General features: G+C 42.8%; 1 protein-coding gene and 2 long non-coding RNA genes across 3 annotated transcripts; all 3 read right to left on the reverse strand.

The window, feature by feature from the left end:
- Window positions 1-5,697: 5,697 nt before the first annotated feature.
- LOC124398272 (GTPase IMAP family member 4-like) lies at window positions 5,698-9,464 on the reverse strand. Its single transcript, XM_046868366.1, has 6 exons — window positions 9,330-9,464; window positions 7,846-7,869; window positions 7,525-7,542; window positions 6,516-7,433; window positions 6,354-6,413; window positions 5,698-5,797 (listed from the first exon to the last, which is right to left on the reverse strand). The coding sequence occupies exons 1-5, from the start codon at window positions 9,370-9,372 to the stop codon at window positions 6,373-6,375; spliced, it is 1,044 nt and encodes a 347-aa protein (XP_046724322.1). The 5' UTR covers window positions 9,373-9,464; the 3' UTR covers window positions 5,698-5,797; window positions 6,354-6,372.
- A 1,097-nt stretch (window positions 9,465-10,561) lies between these two features.
- Window positions 10,562-12,524, reverse strand: LOC124398115. The gene is made up of 3 exons (XR_006928020.1): window positions 11,960-12,524; window positions 11,209-11,269; window positions 10,562-11,089 (listed from the first exon to the last, which is right to left on the reverse strand). It is a non-coding gene; the product is annotated as an uncharacterized LOC124398115 (long non-coding RNA).
- A 4,955-nt stretch (window positions 12,525-17,479) lies between these two features.
- LOC124398409 lies at window positions 17,480-20,024 on the reverse strand. The gene is made up of 4 exons (XR_006928058.1): window positions 20,008-20,024; window positions 19,139-19,159; window positions 18,973-18,990; window positions 17,480-17,795 (listed from the first exon to the last, which is right to left on the reverse strand). It is a non-coding gene; the product is annotated as an uncharacterized LOC124398409 (long non-coding RNA).
- Between the last annotated feature and the right edge of the window lie 121 nt (window positions 20,025-20,145).

Below are 20,145 nucleotides of genomic sequence, written 5' to 3' on the forward strand. Positions count from 1 at the left end.
TACTCAGCTCCTTCTAGACATTTACTGGTGTGGTTACAAACATGGTGAGGTCAAGAGAATGGTCCAGGAAGACAAGAGAACAGGTGATTATTCTTCACAGGAAGGGCAATGGCTATAAGAAGATTGCAAAGATGTTAAACATACCAAGAGACACCATAGGAAGCATCATTCGCAAATTCAAGGCAAAGGGCACTGTTGAAACGCTACCTGGTCGTGGCAGAAAGAAGATGCTGACTTGACTGCTGTGCGCTACCTGAAGCGTAGAGTGGAGAAAAGTCCCCGTGTGACTGCTGAGGAACTGAGAAAAGATTTGTCAGATGTGGGTACTGAAGTTTCTGCTCAGACAATACGGCGCACCCTGCGTAATGAAGGCCTCCATGCCAGAACTCCCAGGCGCACCTTGCTGTCCCCAAAGAATAAGAAGAGTCGACTGCAGTATGCCAAAAGTCATGTGGACAAACCACAGAAGTTTTGGGATAGTGTTCTGTGGACTGATGAAACAAAATTAGAACTGTTTGGGCCCATGGATCAATGCTATGTTTGGAGGAGGAAGAACAAGGCCTATGAAGAAAAGAACACCTTGCCTACTGTGAAGCATGGCGGGGGGTCAATCATGCTTTGGGGCTGTTTTGCTTCTGCAGGTACTGGGAAGCTTCAGCGTGTGCAAGGTACCATGAATTCTCTTCAGTACCAGGAGATATTGGATGACAATGTGATGCAGTCCGTCACAAACCTGAGGCTTGGAAGGCGTTGGACCTTTCAACAGGACAATGATCCCAAGCATACCTCCAAGTCCACTAGAGCATGGTTGCAGATTAAAGGCTGGAACATTTTGAAGTGGCCATCGCAGTCACCAGACTTAAATCCGATTGAGAACCTCTGGTGGGACTTAAAGAAAGCAGTTGCAGTGCAAGCCTAAGAATGTGACTGACCTGGAGGCTTTTGCCCATGATGAATGGGCGAAGATACCCGTAGATCGCTGCAAGACACTTGTGTCAAGCTATGCTTCACGTTTAAAAGCTGTTATAACTGTAAAAGGATGTTGTACTAAGTACTAAGATTGAATGTCACTTGGGGGTTGAATAAAACTGATAATGATGTGAGCTCAGAAAAGACATTTGTGGTTATTTCATTATAAATGTTATGTTATATTTGTCTGACCTACACGTGCCTCTTTGATTTAATTGTAAGCAGGATGACTGAATGATCATAATCAATGTCAAACCGACCAAAACAATCAATTTCAGTGGGGGTTGAATAATTTTGAACACAACTGTAGCTGATCAGTGGTATGTTCTCAGTATGCACCATCCTGTTAGTCCATATTTTCCAGTCTTTTCCCCGATTAGAAAGAATGTGGTTATCAAATTATCTAGCTTGGTATGTATAGGAGAAGTGTGACAGTCTATGAAATACACACACACACATGGAATGTGAGAAACACTTCCAACACATTTTTAAAATGTCACCCATACATATTAAAATTTTACCACTCAACCTCGATCCAGTCCACATGAAAAGAAAGGATTCATGTTGATGGAGGTCATTTGGTTTATTTTGAGTAGGTGTAATGTGTCACAGGATTTGCATGACATAAACTGAAACTTCTCGGGACTGAATGGGAGCAAACATAACTCTGTGGGAGTTCATTCAGAAACCATTTTATTCTCTTTCTCTCATTTTTTGATCGGTGTGTGGGTGGATGAAGAAGGTAATGATGTGTTTTTCTAATGAATCTCTTGTGATCAAACCTTCTAGCCCCTTTATCTCTTTATCAGAATGTGATGAGTGACGTGAAAAGTGCATGTGTGTGGAATGAGGCGTGTTACACCGACAAAACCACACAAGTACAAACAGCATGGCTTCTCTAGAACTGGAATCAAAACGTACAGTGGTGTTTCCTGTGGTATGTGCAAACGGTAAGAAAAACAAATCCTGCACTCGGGGTGTGTGGGTGATGTCGAGTTGAAATCTTTCCAACTGGTTATTCAGGGGTAATTAATATAAAACACATGGTGCAGGAGAAACACACTGAATGTTATTGTTATGCACAGAATCAGGACTATTAGGATGATTGTTTTAGTGAAGGACAATGATGTCATTATATAGTTTTTTTCATATCCAGGTGCTACAACAGGAAACCGGATAAACCCTGTGTTTTTTTTTCCTCCATTCCTCAAATCCAGCTGCCTCCATTATAAACTCAGGGAAGAAAAGAATAAAATACCCTTTTCACAAAGATGTTGTTTGCAGCATATTTTAATTCTATTCCCACACTTACACAACAATGAAATTTAGCAATTATTTTTATTTTTAACATAAATAAGCCGCACCTGTCTATAAGCCGCAGTGTCTACACTAATGTACTTTACACAGGCTTTAACGAAAGACACGTCACACGGTGTAACAGGTGAAATATGTTGCGCTTCCTTCAGGAGCAGAGCGGTATTTTGTGAATAGCCTGCCAGAAGCGAGCTCTCCCTTCACCCAGACTCAACACATTACAACGGCTTGTATCTAAACAGTAGCCGACCAAGAAAGTCATTGTTCACTGTCTTCCTCCTTCCTTTCACAACTATTTCTCCAGGGATTTTATCTTTTGGCATCGTCGTGCGTTTGAAAATCACCCGACGGAAGTTTTTCTTCCGATGCCGTGCAGCTCAGAACACAAGTGAAGTGCGTTTTTTCGTTTCCGTTCAGAAATTTCATTGGTCTAATGTTATGGGGTTCAGTTTTTTTGGCTTGAAGTTTGTGAAGCCGGGAAAAACCCAGGAAAAATGGCACACAATGCCATTTTTTTTATAGCTTATGCTGAATAAGCATATTCTTAAATCAGTCTTACTCTTTTTATTAATTTACAAATATACAAATTTTGTGTTTTCATATAAAGATGGATTAAAGCAGGAACATTTTTGTAAATGTATACATTTTACGGCATTTGGCATCCGGAGGGATTTACAGCTGAGCAGTTCTGGGTTAAGGGCCTTGCACCAGGGCCCTTCAGGGGCCACTACGGTGTGCTGGGCTTTGAATTTGTGACCTTCCAATCCAGAGTCTAATTCCTTAACCACTGAGCGACCATCTTCCACTTACATTAATCTAATGCATGCAACTGAGCAGCTATGGGATTATGGGTCTTGCTCAGGGGCCCAGGAGTGGGAGTTTGGTCTGACTGGGATTTGATCTTCGGATAAATAGATCAATAAATATATCTTCCTAAACTCAAGCTATCATTAACGATCTACACTAGCCGGAGTCACTATCACCTTCAAAATAGTCTCCTTGCAGGAGCCAAATCTGGCGAGTAGGTGAGTGCGGCAGTGAGATCATATGGATTGTTCTCCGACGATCTTCATGCACAATTTGGTGAGCGGTTTCGACATTTTTGGGGGCCGAGCTCGATGAAGTTCTCTGATCTCTTGTCGTGTTCCTGTGACGTTCTTCCGCTCTTAAAGAGCGCGCGCCAATCAAAACACCACGTTGCAGTATCACCGTATGTCAAATGCACGTCATGTCAAACGTCTCTGTGGCAGATGTGATCAGTTTCACGCAAAATTTCATGTTTGCTCTCTGTTCTAACTTGCCTAACTTTACCTCACCCTGGTAGCTGAATGAATCTCCACAATATTTATATTAATATTAATGAAATATCTTCCCAGAAGAGTGAAGGTTTAACAATGGAGAAGATTTCTGAACCTCAGCAGTAAATAGAGACTAAATGCGGAATGGGATGTTAAAGAAGAAGCGCGTACCAATCGTATGGTGAATTTTGTGCATATAATGTATGTTCTGTAGATAAAATAAAGCCCAATGGCAGGATTTTTCTTTCTTTCAGAACTTTTAATGCCATTTCTGAAGAGGTCATTTGTAACAATGAAGACCTTCAGCATGTCCACCTCGACACAAATGAACTCTGAAAGTTGTTAATAAAACACTGTGGTTGTTATTTCAACCCTGGGCATTTTGCTGTGCAGGTTCCTTTTCTTTTTTCATGATCATGATGTGGACTGAATGTTTGGTTCACATGGTTCACGAGCTAAAAAACCAAACCGTTAACGCTGAAGTCTGATACTTATAGTGTGTGATTCTGTGAATGACTGTAAACAGCCGTAGGGGCTTTTGTATTGCACGTATTAAGATCATGTCAGGATAACCAGCTAATTTAAGTACTCCAGATTTACAAGTGAAAGTCTGGATTTTTGTCATTCTTGTAATAGAATCAAAGCTTTCGGGAACTCGTGTGGGCTTCCCTGATCCAGATCCTTATCTATAAATGGAAAAAGTACAACTCTTCATACCTGGAGATTCCAAACACGCGATTTCTCCAGGAAATACTCACGACAGTGTTTGTGCTTTTATAATCGCGTCTCCTGAGGTCGATCACAGACCTGTGTAGAAGCTCTGCAGTGGTGGGATTTCTCACCTCATTTGCTTGAGCGTCCCCTCTGTGGTTTCAGACAAGAAACTCAAACCAAGTTACACTTTCATTACATTTTACATAAGCAAGCGAGTTTTTCCGTGTTGCTCATAGATCTCATCACGGCTTGATGGGAAGATGATACGTGTCCGGAGAAGCGTGAAGAACTTGATATGTTAAAGCGTTGGGCAAATCTTAAGTTTCTTAACATGCCGTAAACCAAGAAGTTATGCTTTTGGGAAGTTGGTGACCTTCTTTTCATTTTTCTAGGAATGGAAATGCAGGATGTGTCAGCTGAGGACAATGAACAATCATGCAGCTTTAGATGTGTACAAATGCACGAACTTGGCAAAAGTATTGGGACAATGCCATATATGGTTCTTCCCCAAACTGTTACCCACAAAGTTAGAGGCAAACAATTATACAGGAGATCCAACTATGAGAGCCAAACCTGTTCCAGCATGACAATGCCACTGTGCACAAAACTAGCTCCATGAAGATCTGCTTTCCATGGGTTGGAGTGGAAGATCTCCTGCTATAGAGCTCTGAAACTCAATGACTTTATTAACGCTCTTATGGCTGAATGAGCACAAATCTCTACAAAATCTAGTGGAACATCTTCTCAGAAGAGTGGAGAATATTATAACAGTAAACGGGAACTAAATGTGGAGTGAGATGTTCAGAAGGAAGCACATACCAATCTCATGGTCAGGTGTCCACAAACTTTAAATATAATATTATAATACCTTCATAATATTCAAAAAGTATATATATATATGATTTAATTGTAAGTTTGTGTTCAAAAACGGTGACTATTGCTTCACTCAAAAAAGTAGGTGTCAAAATTATTGGCACCCCTTGAAAGCATTATAAAATGGCAGCAATTTTTTTTATTATTTTCATTTCTGAGTATTACTTATTTACTTATTTTTTAGATTTGCATGTAGTTAATTTGTGTAAAAAGTATTAAAGTGACCAGGATTAAACCCATGGACTTACTGTTTAACTGGAAAACCATTTTTTTCCCCAACATACAAAATTCACTTGTCTTCTAAACCTCTAAAGCCAAAACTCTACATCATTATTATTAATTTATTGATTATTGTTACTGATTTACTTATTGCTATTAATTTTATTATTATTAATAATCAAATCATTGTTATTATAATTATAATAATTATTATTATTTTATATTACAAATTACTCAAAGGCCAGCCCTAGAAGTATTATATTACAAATTACTCAAATGCCAGCCCTAGAAGTGAAAGACAGAATCAATATCTCTATGTCCGAATTGACCCCGTATTTGTTTTCTTTATTCCTTTTTTTCTGGTGTGTTATTTGTCCTGTAGTGTCTCAGGAGATCATCTCCAGGGGTTTCTAATCAGACAAGAAACAACAAAAATCAGTTCATTGTTGCAGGCTTTTGAGGATAAGAACATGTCTCTAATTAACATCAAACCTCAAAGTTTGATTAGAGAGGCACTTGAGACCTGGTGTCAGAGGTTAATAAGCAGTATGACTGAGATGAATCTTTGGATTTATTTATGCATCTAAACACAGATTTCACTTCACAGGTTTGCTTTACTTTTACAAATAAGATTCAGGTTTTTGCTGCCCTCTAGTGTTCAAATTAGGTAGGGTTTTAAAAACGTTTAAAGAAGAGCAGCTCTTTCCGATTCTCATCTTTTTGAGTATGGTTCTTCTCAAAAACGGTATAATATCACTGTCAGTGGTGGGCCATACATTTCACACTCATTTAATTTGTTGATCCTGAATCGAAGGTTGAAAACACTGGTTCAAATCAATGATATTTGTCTTTTACTAGACTCAATTAATCTGCATTACTGTTCAATAATATAATTTTACTCAAGTCTAAATTATATATTATCCAGATTTCTCAATATATGGTTTATGTGAAAATCCTCATACTCACCAGATATCTTCAACATCATTTAAAGGTCATTTGAAGGCTTTTTGTTCTGGGTTTCTGTCACTACATACGGTGAAACAAATTACAAAAACAAATCAGTGAACTTTGCAATATTGCCATTTATTCGTTAAATCTCTCATGAAGATTGATCCTGAAGGCACTCACTGTGAGGTGGCAGATCACTGATACTGTCGCTTCGTGTACATTTCCACTGTCCTGCTTCACTGCGTTTATACGCATCCATCTCAGCTCTTAATTGCTTCTCACTGCACCTAGCTATTTGCAAATCCTTCTGTAACTCACCCTCACGATGTCTGGATTGTTTCAGCTCCTTCCTCAGCTCTGTCTCAGTTTGTCTCAGGGTGTCCAGCTCATCCTGTCTCAAACATTGCTCTGACTTCACTTCTTCAAGCTCTCGTTTTAATTTGATTTCGTTTTTCACCCAAGCATTTTCCCACCTTTCAAAACACATGTCCATGAGGCTTTCATACGACTGCTGGATGAAAAAACGGCTTCTTTTCCTCTGTGTCATCACCGCGACTCTTATGAAAAGCTGCTCAACTTTTTCATCACTGTTCTCCAGAAAGAAGTAATTTCCCCCACACATCTTCAAGCAGCTCTGCAGGTCATTTATTGGACTTTGCCATTCATGCGCATGTACGAATACCAATGTGGTGTACTGTAACACCTCAGCTCCAAACATGCACTTTATTGCTTTTAGAAGATAATGTTCTTTCCCAGTCGTATGTCCGGCTCGTATCACGAGCAGGAATGCGTGAGGGCCAGGAAACGTTAGAAATGTACAGTTTTCAAGCTCATGACTGATGGATTTGACTCCATTTGAGAAAATCATGTAGGAGGCCAAGTGGTTCATCCAGTAGGAAGGAGCTACAAACACAGAGACCCGTCTTCCATGAACATTTCCACCTCTGAAGCTGCCTTTTTTTGGATTGGTAGATATTTCCTGGTGAACGGACCTGAGTATTATGTTGGATACATAATTATTATCAACACAATCTCCACCCAGAACAACGAGACGTAGATCTGATTTCTCATCCGATGACGATCCGTGTGGATAAACATCTGGAAAGAAGTTTACACGAACCACAAAAACAAGATGAATGTGTGAAATTGATCATATTACATTATACTGTGTAATGCATCTCTTTCTTACCAGGCCAAAGTGATGATACTGTTTAAAAAAGAATACAAAGTGTTACTATGCAGTGTTTTATAATTACTCCTGCTTCAGTTTATTATACATATACATATCTCTTTTAAATAACAGCCTTAGTTCTATAAGTATTTAAACAATTAATGTGAATAAATTACATGTAAGAAAATATGACAACTTTCTCTTAATATCCTGAACAACTTTCAATTTAATTTAATTTACATCCACAATATAAACAGTAAAATCATAAAAACTTATATTGCAAACATGGATGTCAAACTGAGCGACAAGAAAATGTAACAATACTTCAAACTAACTTACGTAATTTTGCATCATCCGTTTGTGCTGTAAAATAAACAAAAATGCAAAATATTTTATTAATACAAGCATCGTTATTGTTTACATGATTATGTGTAATTAATTAATAAAAAAAAAAAAAAAGAAGTAACAAGAACAGTAACAGTGTCCCATAAAACACTTTAGGTCATTCTACATTAAAACATCTAGAATTATTATCTGTATTTATCTGTACTTATAATAATAATATTCACTGTCCACTTTAATAGAAACACCTGTACATCTGTTTATTTTTGCAATGATTTAAATATTTACGTAAGGAAATAGTGGTTAAAAACCCCAGACTTTGGATCAGAAGGTCATGAGTTCAAAATCCCAGCCACACCAAAGCTGCCACTCCTGGGGCCCCTGAGTAAGGCTCTTAACCCCATAGCTACTCAGTTGTATGAATGAGATCCATGTAAGTCGCACTGGATAAGAGCATCTGCCAAATGCTGTAAATATAATTATGTAGCAGCAGAGTGATTAATAATATCACACAGGCACATGACAAGAGCTTGATATAATATTCACATTATTCATCACAGTGAAGAGAATGTCTGATCTGTTAACATACTATAGAAAGGTCGGCCAAAACAGTTCAAAATGGTTGTTGCGCTTTTTATTGAACCTTTTATACTTTTGTCTACTTTCTTGTAAAATGTGCACAAAAACACCTTTTTTGCCTTCACTTCAAATCCCCAGTAAAACATTAATGCGCAGAAAAAACACACCAAAATGCACCAAAATGCAGGAAAATACTGTGGTTCATTTTATGAGGTGAATATCGACGCTTCTGCTGGAGATGATGTATGCGGGCGGTGCAGCTGTGGCTACAGTGAAAGGAGAAATATTAAACTGTGGTCATCTTGCTTTAGTGATGCTCTTCATTTTCTCTGGATGAGATTCCTGCCTATGATGCAGTGCTCTGTTCTACTGCGTTTCTTTCTAATATTGAGGATTTCTAAAGACGTGGCGTCATAATGATGGTATTAAGAGGTGGTATGTGTAAAATTATTAATAAACTGATCATATTTATTCAACACTACACACTCTGTTTTATTAGTTCAATATCTTTGCTTTATCTGACTTTTATACTCAGGACACTCGGGACATTTCTATTTATATAACTTTATTCTCTTGTTCACACAGTGACATCACACATATTAACTATGCATACACACCATTGAGCCTATAGTGAAATATTCTGCATATTTTGCATAAACACTATATTTCCTCAATAACTTCTATATACCACACATTAGAAATATATATACACATATAATGCACAGCTGTAGAGTATCTCATCTTTTCTCATTGATTTGTTGTGCATAATATGACAAATAATCCTGAAGATAGACAATGTTCCAATGTTCTAATCTCCATAAATTAAATCATGATTACTTCTGATGTATAGTAATAAAGTGAATCTTGGCATTATAACATTAAACTTTGTCTAACTTGCTCACCTTTCCATTGCTGTCTCTTCCGCCACACTGTTTCAGCATTCATTGTTTCGATTAATAAACATATACACAACACTGAAAAAAAAAACTATTAATAAAAATATAAAGCCAACGCCCAGTGAAAGGTTTAGGAGCGACAACAAGACTTCCACTTTTATCAGTTTTACTTTCAGTAGGTTTGGAGTGATCTGACTGTGGTTCACATGTGAGATTTGCAGTAGGGCACAAGGCCAGGATGAGGAAATGATTCAGTTTTTGTCCTGAGATCTGTGTTTCTACTGACACTTTATTTCAGACATTATTTATGCTGTTAAGTTAAGTTAAGTTAAGTTGCTGTTTTTTGAGTTTTTAGTTCACTCAGCTTGATTTTAGTTGATTCTTGTTGGCATCTACCTTTATTTTTTAGTTCATTGTGAATTTAGGTACTAAGTGTATTATAACTGGAATTCGTTTAATTTTCCATTTTACAAAGTTTCCATAAAGTGTGCATAACTTAATAGAATAAGGAACTGACTCTAGGTTTCTTGTTAGTTTTTTTTCACCTTGTGGTTTCTTTTTCCCCCAACAGATGTCGCCATTTTATTCCCGAGTTCCTACTTTGTTCCAAATGATTTCACCTGAATTCTTTTTATGAGGTCAGTTCACCTTTATTTTAGGGGGTGGGGGTAAGAGCCTCTTGTCCTATCGCGAGTTGCAAGACTTTGTTTGATTTTGCCAAATCGTTATAGAGAGGTGTTTTTCCAAATTTTCCACGAAAATTACATTTTTCCTTCCTTAGCTGTTTTCTGGTTTTGCTCTGCCTCTTGTGTTGGATTTTTAGTTTGTGGATTTATAGTTTGCTGTTTTTCTTTTGGCTATTTAATAGACATTTAAAATCAAATGTTGGACTATAAACACCTCCGAGGCATCTTGCATTCTCCACTGACTTCTCAATGCCACAACCAGCCATTATTCTTGTTAGTTTCTCCCCTGCCTCCTTTCCTGCTCCTCTCTTTGCCTCACCTGCTTCCACACCCACATATAAACTCTTACACATCCGCACACATACTCGGTTTACCACCACACATCACTAACCCTTAGATTTTTATGCACAAACTAAAGTTTAAAGAGGTTTAAGAGGGAACTCTGAAGCGGTTTACATACAGGTACACTGGACAAAGCTTGAGCTAAAACTATAAAACTATTCCTTGATCGGTATTAAAAATAAGACATGGGAAAACCAGAAATGTGTTTTTAATACCAATTTAATATATATATAGAATCACTCTTACATTTTATATTGTTTAGGTAATTTTCAAAAAGATTGAAAGCAACATTCAAGCAAAATAATGATAATTACTGCATAACAATACTTTAAGATTCACTTTTCTCCGCAATGGCTATTATTTATTGAAGATTATTAAATTAGTTTAAGGTGCTTTAAATGTGCATAAGAAAAAAAAGAAATCAGAAAAAGCATGAATTTCATAATACAAGCATCTAATTATCTTTGTAATTTCAATGAATCATTTCCACATTATAAAGTTTATGTATTATACACAAAAAATCTAAGATTGATTTTACAGGTTTCTTTTTTTTTTTGATGGGTGATCTTTCATTGATTAAATTCTTTGTATTATATGTATTTATTTTTATATTACATTCACGTGTTTACTCTTCATCTGCGATCACACAAAGGCTTCTTATACGATCTGTTTTTCACACATGAAGATTTTGATTCCACACAAGACTCTTCCTCTGTCCTTGTTGTGTCATTGGTTTGTCTAAAAAAGAAAAACATGAGCAATAAAATCATGATGATATTCACTGGGTTTGTGTTCGATAACCGTGTGCTTGGTCGGTAATACATTTTTTAATACACATGGATATTCCCATAACTCACCTACCGCCTTTAGGCTCGATGTAATTCAGTATGTGCGCAGACTAACACTGGTTAATGGGAACTAGAATAAGACAGAGGTTGGTAGAATTTCACAAATAGCTTATATTATTTTAAAGTTTTCTAATAAATAACTATAAATAAACAGAGCTTTTAGGCACACTGTGTTAGAGTTAGCATACTAGATAATACACTGATCAGGCATAACATTATGACATTAGAACATTATGGCAGGTGAATGATCTCTTCATCATGGCACCTGTTAGTAGGTAGATATATTTATTAGGCAGCAAGTGAACATTTTGTCCTTAAATTTTGTGCAAGGATTTGAGCGAGTTTGACAAATTGTAACGTCTAGACGACTGGGTCAAATCATCTCCATAACTACAGCTTTTGTGAGATATTCCCGGTCTTCAGTAATCAGTGTATATCAAAAGTGCTCCAAGGAAGGAACAGTGGTGAACCGGCGACAGGGTCGTGGGCAATCAAGGCTCATTGACGCACATGTGGTCCGACCCAACAGACAAGCTCCTGTAGCTCAAACTGCCGAAGAAGTTTATGCTGGTTTGTAGTTTGTTGCGTATGCGGTTCAGACAACAGACCAGTTAACAGTAGCCAAGTGGTAATAATGTTATGCCTGATCAGTGTATAATATAATATAAATCTTTATGTTAAACAACACAAAACACAATTTGATAATATAAATGACGCATTAAAAATGCTTTTGAAAACAGAAAAACCACAGCATACTTACAGTTTGTTAAAGGTCCTTCTTTGCTGCTTCCACATTTCCTTGTTTCAGCGAGTTGTGAAATTTGCTTTGTCTCGTGCTTTTCTACCTCACCTTCCTCATTTCTAACTTCACTTTCTTTTTTCTGAGAAAGAGATTTTTGCCAGCAAATAAACTTCGCTTCAAGCCCATTTTCTCTCAGGGTGGCTTCCCAATGTGCTTTCAGTTCACGCTCTCTTTGTTTAAAGGCATCCAACTCCTCTTTCAGTTTGGACTCTCTGTACAGAGCCGCATCCAATTTCACTTTCAGTTCTTCAATAATGTTTAATCTATCATTGCTGCATTTATCCAGTATGTTCTTCATACCTGAAATTCGTTTCATTTCCCATTGTTCAAAATCAGTTTCCATAAAATGTTTATAGTCTGATGGAATAAAGAACTGGAGCTTTTTGTTAGCTACCATATTTTCAACATTCCTGAAAAGTTCCTGAACACTTCTATCAGTGTCCTCTAGAAAGTGATGTATTTTCCCACATTTCTTAACACACTTCATTGATGCAGGCTCTGACTGCTGTGCTCCAGCTCCTTTAATGATCAGAACCATACTGTAGTCTAAGGCCTCTTTCCCGAACACTGAAGCAACTGCATTTGTAAGGTAGTGCTCTTTCCCCTTCAGGAACTCGAGCTGCGTCGAAACGCTATGGGAACGCCCCTGCGTGACCACGCTCTGAACCACGTGTGAAATCTAGCCAATAGGCAAGCCGTGACGTCATAGACAGGCGACGTCGCGTAAACCAGGAAGCTACAAGATGGCTGTGCGGTGGTAGCGACATTAGCTTCTGCTAGTTCAGGTAAGCGCTTTGAGTGTGTTATCTGTGCAGTCATGAGCTTATATGCAGGCAAAATTCTGTCTGCGTGTCTCCTGCTTGCCCGATTCATTTCGGGGTGACACGCAGCCGATGTGTTGTTTGCTTAGCTTAGGGCGTGCTTAGTCGGCTCTCGAGGGTATCGGTTGTTAGCATTTTAGCCGTGCGGCTATGCGCTCCCGGCTGCGGCGAGCTCCGTTCCCGGGATTGCGCTCGTTTGGTATCGGTTCTTTCCGGTGTGTGTGACGCGGTGCTCTGTATTTCTTCCTCCGAGGTGGAGAATTTCAGAGAGCGCTCTCCGAGGTGAGCGCCTCCTCGAGGCTTTGGCTCTCGATGGTATCGGCTGTTAGCATTTTAGCCGTGTGGCTATGCGCTCCGGCTGCTAGCCGAGCTCCGTTCCCGGGAGAGCGCTCGTTTGGTATCGGTTCTTTTCGGTGTGTGTGACGCGGTGCTCTGTATTTCTTCCTCCGAGGTGGATGAAATTTCGGGATATTAGGGGAAGCATGCCTGGCGGCTGCTTCTTCTCCCGGTGCGGGCGGCGCAGCATTACATGTCTCTCTCTCCGAGGAGGTTGAGCTGGTGGATGCTGGCGAGCCTGCGGACTCCTCACAGCCTGTGCTGTATATGGAGCTCCTTGTGGTCGTGGCACGGGCCGGTCCGAGCTGGATTAGCTTGGCGGTCGTGTGGCGGGAGCAGCGCGCCAGTGAGCTGGTTGTGCGTTTCCTGCACTGTGTCACAGCCTCAGCGCCTCCCCTGATCTGCGCACCGAGGTGTCTGGGTCCTGGGAGGCCCGTGGACGCGCATGCTTTTCCGATGTTCTTCGCTGTGCGCGAATGTTATTGGATCTGCGTGGCGCGGCTACGGACGTTGCCGCTTGTGGTGGAGATGCTAGCTAGCTATCTCTCCCGAGTGTTGCGTCTGTGACGGCCATCGGTTTGCCTCTGAGCGCCGCTTGGCTCTGGTGGGTAGCGCTGCGGCAGGTCAGGCTACAGGTTGCTTCCACGATGAGTGTGTTGCAGGCATACCAGGCTGGCCTGCTATGGGGGATGATGCGAGCTTCCTTCTGGCGTCATGGTGTCCCTCCTGGCCTGACCTGGTGACGCTGTGGGTAAGGGTGATTGCTGGCGGGTTCAGGAGGCCGCGGTGGCGTTTCAGTGGTAGTGCCTCGCTGCTCCGATGGAGCTGCTCAGCGGCAGCCGCGCCCTGGTACGTCCAGGCACAGCGAGATGGCCCGGTGAGAGAGTGTTGCCACCCGACTCGCGGGCGGTCCTAGGGGCCCCTGGCGACTCTCTAGGCCGAGGAGGGGCTGGACGGCCTGAGGGTCGTCCTCGCCTCTGGTGAACGGGCTATGGTGCGTAGGCCTGATGGCTTGCATTTTGGAGGGCGGTGCGCACCTCATGCTACGGTGCTCGTCCCTCCCTGGCACCGCCGGGAGGCCGGTCTGTCGGCCCTGCCACAGGGTGTTCGGGACGCTGCCTCCCTCTAGCGGTTAACTCCCTTATTTCCGCTCGACAGTTCGTTGCGGATGGGTGTCATCCGCCGCCTCTCAGGGGGCTTCGACGGCCGCAGCACGCTGCTCCTGCCGTTCGGGTTCAGGAGGTCTGTCTGTTGGCCCTGCCACGGGTCGTGTTCAGGGCGCAGCTTCTCCAGCGGTTTGCTCCCAGTATTCCGCCCGTATGATCGCTGCGGACGGGGGGTTCCGCCGCCTCTCAGGAGGCTTCAACGGCCGCAGTACGCTGCTCCTGCCGTTTGGGTTCAGGAGGACTGTCTGTTAGCCCTGCCACGGGTCGTGTTCAGGGCGCAGCTTCTCCAGCGGTTTGCTCCCGTATTCCGCCCGGCGTGATCGCTGCGGACAGGGGGTTCCGCCACCTCTCAGGTGGTGTGGTCGGCTGCAGAGCAGCGCTCCAGCCGCTCTGAGTGGGTCGGGGGCCAGCCCCGAGGGGTTGGTTCTCCCTGTGGAGACTTTGTCAGTCTTAGGGCTGCCTGGAGTCTCTCGGGGGTCCTGCGTACTGTGAAGAAGGGTTGCGCAATTCGGTTCGCATCTTCTCCTCCCCGGCTCGACGGGTGTGTCCCGCCCTGGCGGGACCCGTGCAAACCCTGGTCCTGGAACAGGGAGTGCGCACACTCCTGGGGAAAGGGGCCATCGAGGTGGTTCCCCTCTCAGTTTGCGAGTCAGGCTGCTACGGCCCGTGCCCGTTGTTCGAAGGGCGGTGGGTTGCGTCCCATTCTGGATCTCTGCTACTTGAACCACTCACTTTTGGGGCTCGGGTTCAGGTTTCTCGTTTAGAGAGGTCGTGTCTCAGGTCATGTCAAGGACTGATTTGTCATCGCTAGATCTGGAGGTTGCATGCTCCCATGCAGCCGTCCTTCACCGCGCACGGGAGGTTCCTGAGGTTGCTTTCGGGGCGAAGCTTACCAATATCGGTCCTTCCGTGCGGCCTAGCGCCCTCACCCCGTGCCTTCACAGAGTGCGTGAACGCAGCACTGACCCCGCTGCGGCTTCAGGGCATCCGCGTTCTGTATTATATCAGCGATTGGTTGATGGTGGCTCGTTAGACCACCTGGCGGTTTAACATTGAGGTGCTGTTCCGCCTGCATGAAGGTACTGGGGTTCGGTCTGGGGCGCGGGTTGTGTGTATTTTCCCAGCGCGGAGGGCCACTTTCTCGGCGTGGTGTGGGACTCGGCGAGTTGCGGGCACGGTTGTCTCCCGCCCGGTTTGTAGTCATCCTCACTGCAGTCAGGAGGGTAGGGGCAGGCCGCCTGGTCACTGTGAGGCAGTTCCAGAGGCTGCTGGGTCTCATGTCGGCAGTGTCCGCATGTGGCCCCTCCAGTGGTGGCTCCGGGCAGTAGGTTCTCCCCTGAGGGAGTCTGTGTCATCACATCAAGGTCTTACGGTGTGCCCACGAGCCTTGGTTGCATGGTAGAACCTTACGTTCTGTCCCGAGGCCCGTTTAGGGACTCCTTGTCGTCGCGTGCGCTAACAACGGGCGCTTCCATCACGGGGTGGGAGGCGGTCATGAGTGGCCACTCCTCTCAGGGTCTGTGGGCGGCCCGCGTCTCTTGTGGCACATAGGTTGCGGGAGGTGCTGGCAGTGTTGTTGGGTTACAACTCTTTCTCCCAGTCCTTAGAGATCGCTATGTGTTGGTCCGCTCGGACAATGCTGCGGTGGTCTCGTACATCGTCCACCGGGGGGACCTCCGGTCTCGCCCTTGCGAGCAACGGGCGCAGGGGGTCCTCTTGTGGTCCCGGGACGAACTCCTCTCATTTAGAGCCGGTTACATCCCGGGACGGTTGGATGCCTGAGCAGACGCCCTGTCGAGACAGTGGCTGCCGTGGGGCGGTCTTGGCGAGGCTACGCCTGTCGCCTTTCCCGATTGCGCTGCTCTCGGGAGTTCTGGGAAAGTTTTGCCGGTAGGGACTCTGTCTCCTCCGGGTAGCACCTGGTTGGCGGGCGGAACCCTGGTTCACCCCTGCCCGGTGTTGTGGAGCCTGTGGCCCCTGAGGGGACACGGTTTGTAGCGGCTGTTCTCTCTACCGAGGTAGTAGAGTTGCCTCGTCCCACCTGGAGTTGCCCCCTGGCATGCCCAGAGTGTTCTTACACGGGGCCAGGTGCTCCCACACGATGTGTCGTGTTACAGGCATTCTGCCCTCCTCTATTATAGCCCCCGACCAGGGGTTACGAGACCCGGCTGTGTCCAGTGCGAGCACTGGGTGCTTATCTCCACAGGACGAGTCCTTGGGGGGTGGTTGGTGCAGTTGTTCAGCTGCGAGTCCTGGTCCCCGCCCCGATCGAGGTCAGGGCTCGCCCCGCCGGAGTGTGGCGGCCTCTGCGGCCGGGTGCACATGAGTGTCACTCCGGGACGTCTGTGACGCTGCGGGTTGGTCCACCCCGCTGGCCTTTGTCAGGTTCTATGGCCTCGACCTCAGAGCCACCCCGGGCTCCTCTGTCCTACGTGCTGGTGCCGAGGCCCTCACTCTTTGGCAGGGTCTGGTCAGTGTGGCGTGATTGGACACTCGTTCCCATAGCGTTCGACGCAGCTCGAGTTCCTGAAGGGGCGTCTCAAGGTTCTGACGTAACCCTAGTTCCCCGAGGGAACGAGACGCCGCGCTCCGTGCCACACTCCCTGCATCCCTGCGGCGCTTACCTTCTCTCTTTGCAGAAGCTAATGTCGCTACCACCGCACAGCCATCTTGTAGCTTCCTGGTTTCTGTGACGTCGCCTGTCTATGACGCCACGGCTTGCCTATTGGCTAGATTTCACACGTGGTTCAGGCGTGGTCACGCAGGGGCGTTCCCATAGCGTTTCGGCGCAGCTCGAGTTCCTGAAGGGGCGTCTCAAGGTTCTGACGTAACCCTAGTTCCCGAGGGCAGGCGCTGCGTCTCCGTGCCACACTCCTGCATCCCTGCGGCGCTTACCTTCTCTCTTTGCAGAAGCTAATGTCGCTACCACCGCACAGCCATCTTGTAGCTTCCTGGTTTACGCGACGTCGCCTGTCTATGACGCCACGGCTTGCCTATTGGCTAGATTTCACACGTGGTTCAGGCGTGGTCACGCAGGGGCGTTCCCATAGCGTTTCGACGCGGCGTCTCGTTCCTCGGGGAACTAGGGTTACGTTCGTAACCTTGAGACGTTACCAGTGTCACATCCATCTCTAATTACAACAAGAAATGCATGAGGTCCTGGAAACACCACTGATACACACTTCTGTATGTCATTTTTTATTCTTTTGATTCCCGTGGACAAAAAGAAAGATGATCTCAAGCTTTCCAACCACGAGGAAGGACTAATTGCCACAGTGACATGTCTTCTCTGGACATAGTTCTCCTTCACCACCCACCATTCTACATCAGATGTTTGTTGGGTCTGTCCATTTCTAAGTATGAACCTGCACGCCTCATGCTTTGCAAAGTCATCACCTCCCAGAAGTACTAATCTACAGTCTTCTCCGAAGTTTCCTGAGTGTGTCACTTTGGAGGAAAACTCTGCTTCCCCTGTTATAGAATAATATATTTGAAACAATAAAAAGCATTATTTACAGCAACAGCACATACACCAATCAGCATAACATTATGACCACCTGCCTAATATTGTGTTGGTCCCCCTTTTGCTGCCAAAACATTCCTGTCATGTCGAGCATCAACATAATTAACGTGTTCAGCAATTTGAGCTACAGCCTTCGCTCCTCACCAAAGCCTGTTCACCACTGATCCTTCCTTGGAGCACTTTTGATAGATTCTGGCCACTGCAGAGCAGGAACGTCCTATAAGAGCTGCAGTTTTAAAGATGCTCTGTCCCAGTTGTCTAGACGTCTAGACGTCACGATTTGTCAAACTCGCTCAAATCCTTACGCCTATTTTTTTCTAATTATATCATCAACTATTAGGAAATGAATTTTACTTGCTGCCTAATAAATAAATGCACCCACTAACAGGTGCCATGATGAAGAGATCATCAGTGTTCTTCACTTCACTACTGTTATAATGTTATAATGTTATTTCTGATCGGTGTATAAGAAGAATGTGTCATTCATCAAACTATATTTGTATGTGCTTTACACAGTTAAGGAATTCTTTCAGAAATCTATATCTATAATTTCATCTACAAGGTCAAACTTCTCAAGTTTAAAAAGTGTATTAAGTCTATTGCTCACTGTCAGCCAGATTTACACTCCAGCTCTGTCTAGCCTGCTGCAGCTGCTAACATGGATATCACGGACCCCGACTCTCAACACACACCCACAATTTCTTGCTCGTGGTCTCCCTCATACTGACTGAGCTCAGGTGTTAATTAAATCACACGCACACACACACACACACACACACACACACACACACACACACACACACACACACACACACACCCACACGCACTATTTAAGAGACTCTTATTCACACACTCAAAGTAATTTGTTTACTCACTCTAATTTTGCTGGGGTTTTTTGGTTCTTGTTGTTTCTCAAGCCTTTAATCACCTCAATTGTTAATCAACTGACTTCCACCTGTTTTCATTTTTTTTCCCACACACACTTGTTTATATTATTTCTGTCTATTAAAACTATTCTACTGCATTTGCACACAAATGATCGAAAACTTTCAGGGAGCCTGAGTGTCTACCTGACTAAAAGCATTTAAAATAGTTTATAATCAATAACATGAACAAAATACTTACCACTTCCCAGTAGAGGATCTGCTTAAACAAACAGGATATAAAATATTATGCCTGTGGCCTTATTGTTATGGATGATCAGTTAGTATTATAAACATAAAGGTCAGTCTGAAAAACATTTTTTATAATTTCATAAATTATAACAATGATTTAATGAACATTAACTTACTGCTATCATCCTCATCTTGTGCTATAAAAGCAAAATATATATGGTAAAATGATTGTTGATAATTCAGTTTTATCACCTTGTGCTATAAACAATACACAAATATTCTCTCTTTCTATCTCTGTCTTTGTATTTCTGATTCTCAATTTGTATATATCTGCTTCGATATTAAGGAAATCGATATTTTGCCTCATTGAGTACAGAAGATTATTTTCAAAAGATTTGACATCTTGAATGTATACTTTGAATTTCATGACACTGGAAAAATTGTTCTGAAGTGAAAGTTCTAAGTGTCAAAATCTTTTGTAATTAAATGCGAAAGTGTCCAGACAACATGTACACAAGTGAAAAAATCATTTAGCTACTTTTAAAATATAAAAAGAAAAAACATTTTGACAAGAACATATGACGATTTTCTACATCCTGGTTATTTTAGATCACCAGGTTCTATTAAGTAAATTGTTTTTGTTAATTATTAACATTGTATTTTTCACTCAAATTATGCAAATCATTTGTAATAAAAACTTTGTATATGTATGTATGTAAAATAGAATCATGGTCTGGTTTCCTCAATTTAACAATGAATTCAGCATCGTCACCTTGTGCAGTAAAAACAATGTAAATATCACAAGTTATATTATTTGTGTAACAATATATTATTAGAAAATAAATAGATACTTGGTATGTGTTGATATACCAAGGGGAGAATAAAGTCAGAAGACATGTTGCTGCATTCTATTGTTTAATTGCTTTATGCCAACATGTGCATTTACCAAAAACATGCATTTTAACATCCAAGTAACAATAATAAAAATACAACAGAAAAATGAAAGAAATTTTTTTTAGTAAGTAAAAAATATCCAAATGCTTACCTGTTGTTTTCCTGCTGTGAAACATTATTTCACCAACTCCACTACTAAATGTATGAACTCACTCTGTTAATACACAGAAGATGCTGACTACTGCCAAGATTGCCAGATTGAAATGTTTGTTTTGCGAAGTGCCACCAA

Source organism: Silurus meridionalis, chromosome 15 (assembly GCF_014805685.1).
Source record: "Silurus meridionalis isolate SWU-2019-XX chromosome 15, ASM1480568v1, whole genome shotgun sequence".
NCBI lineage: Eukaryota > Metazoa > Chordata > Actinopteri > Siluriformes > Siluridae > Silurus > Silurus meridionalis.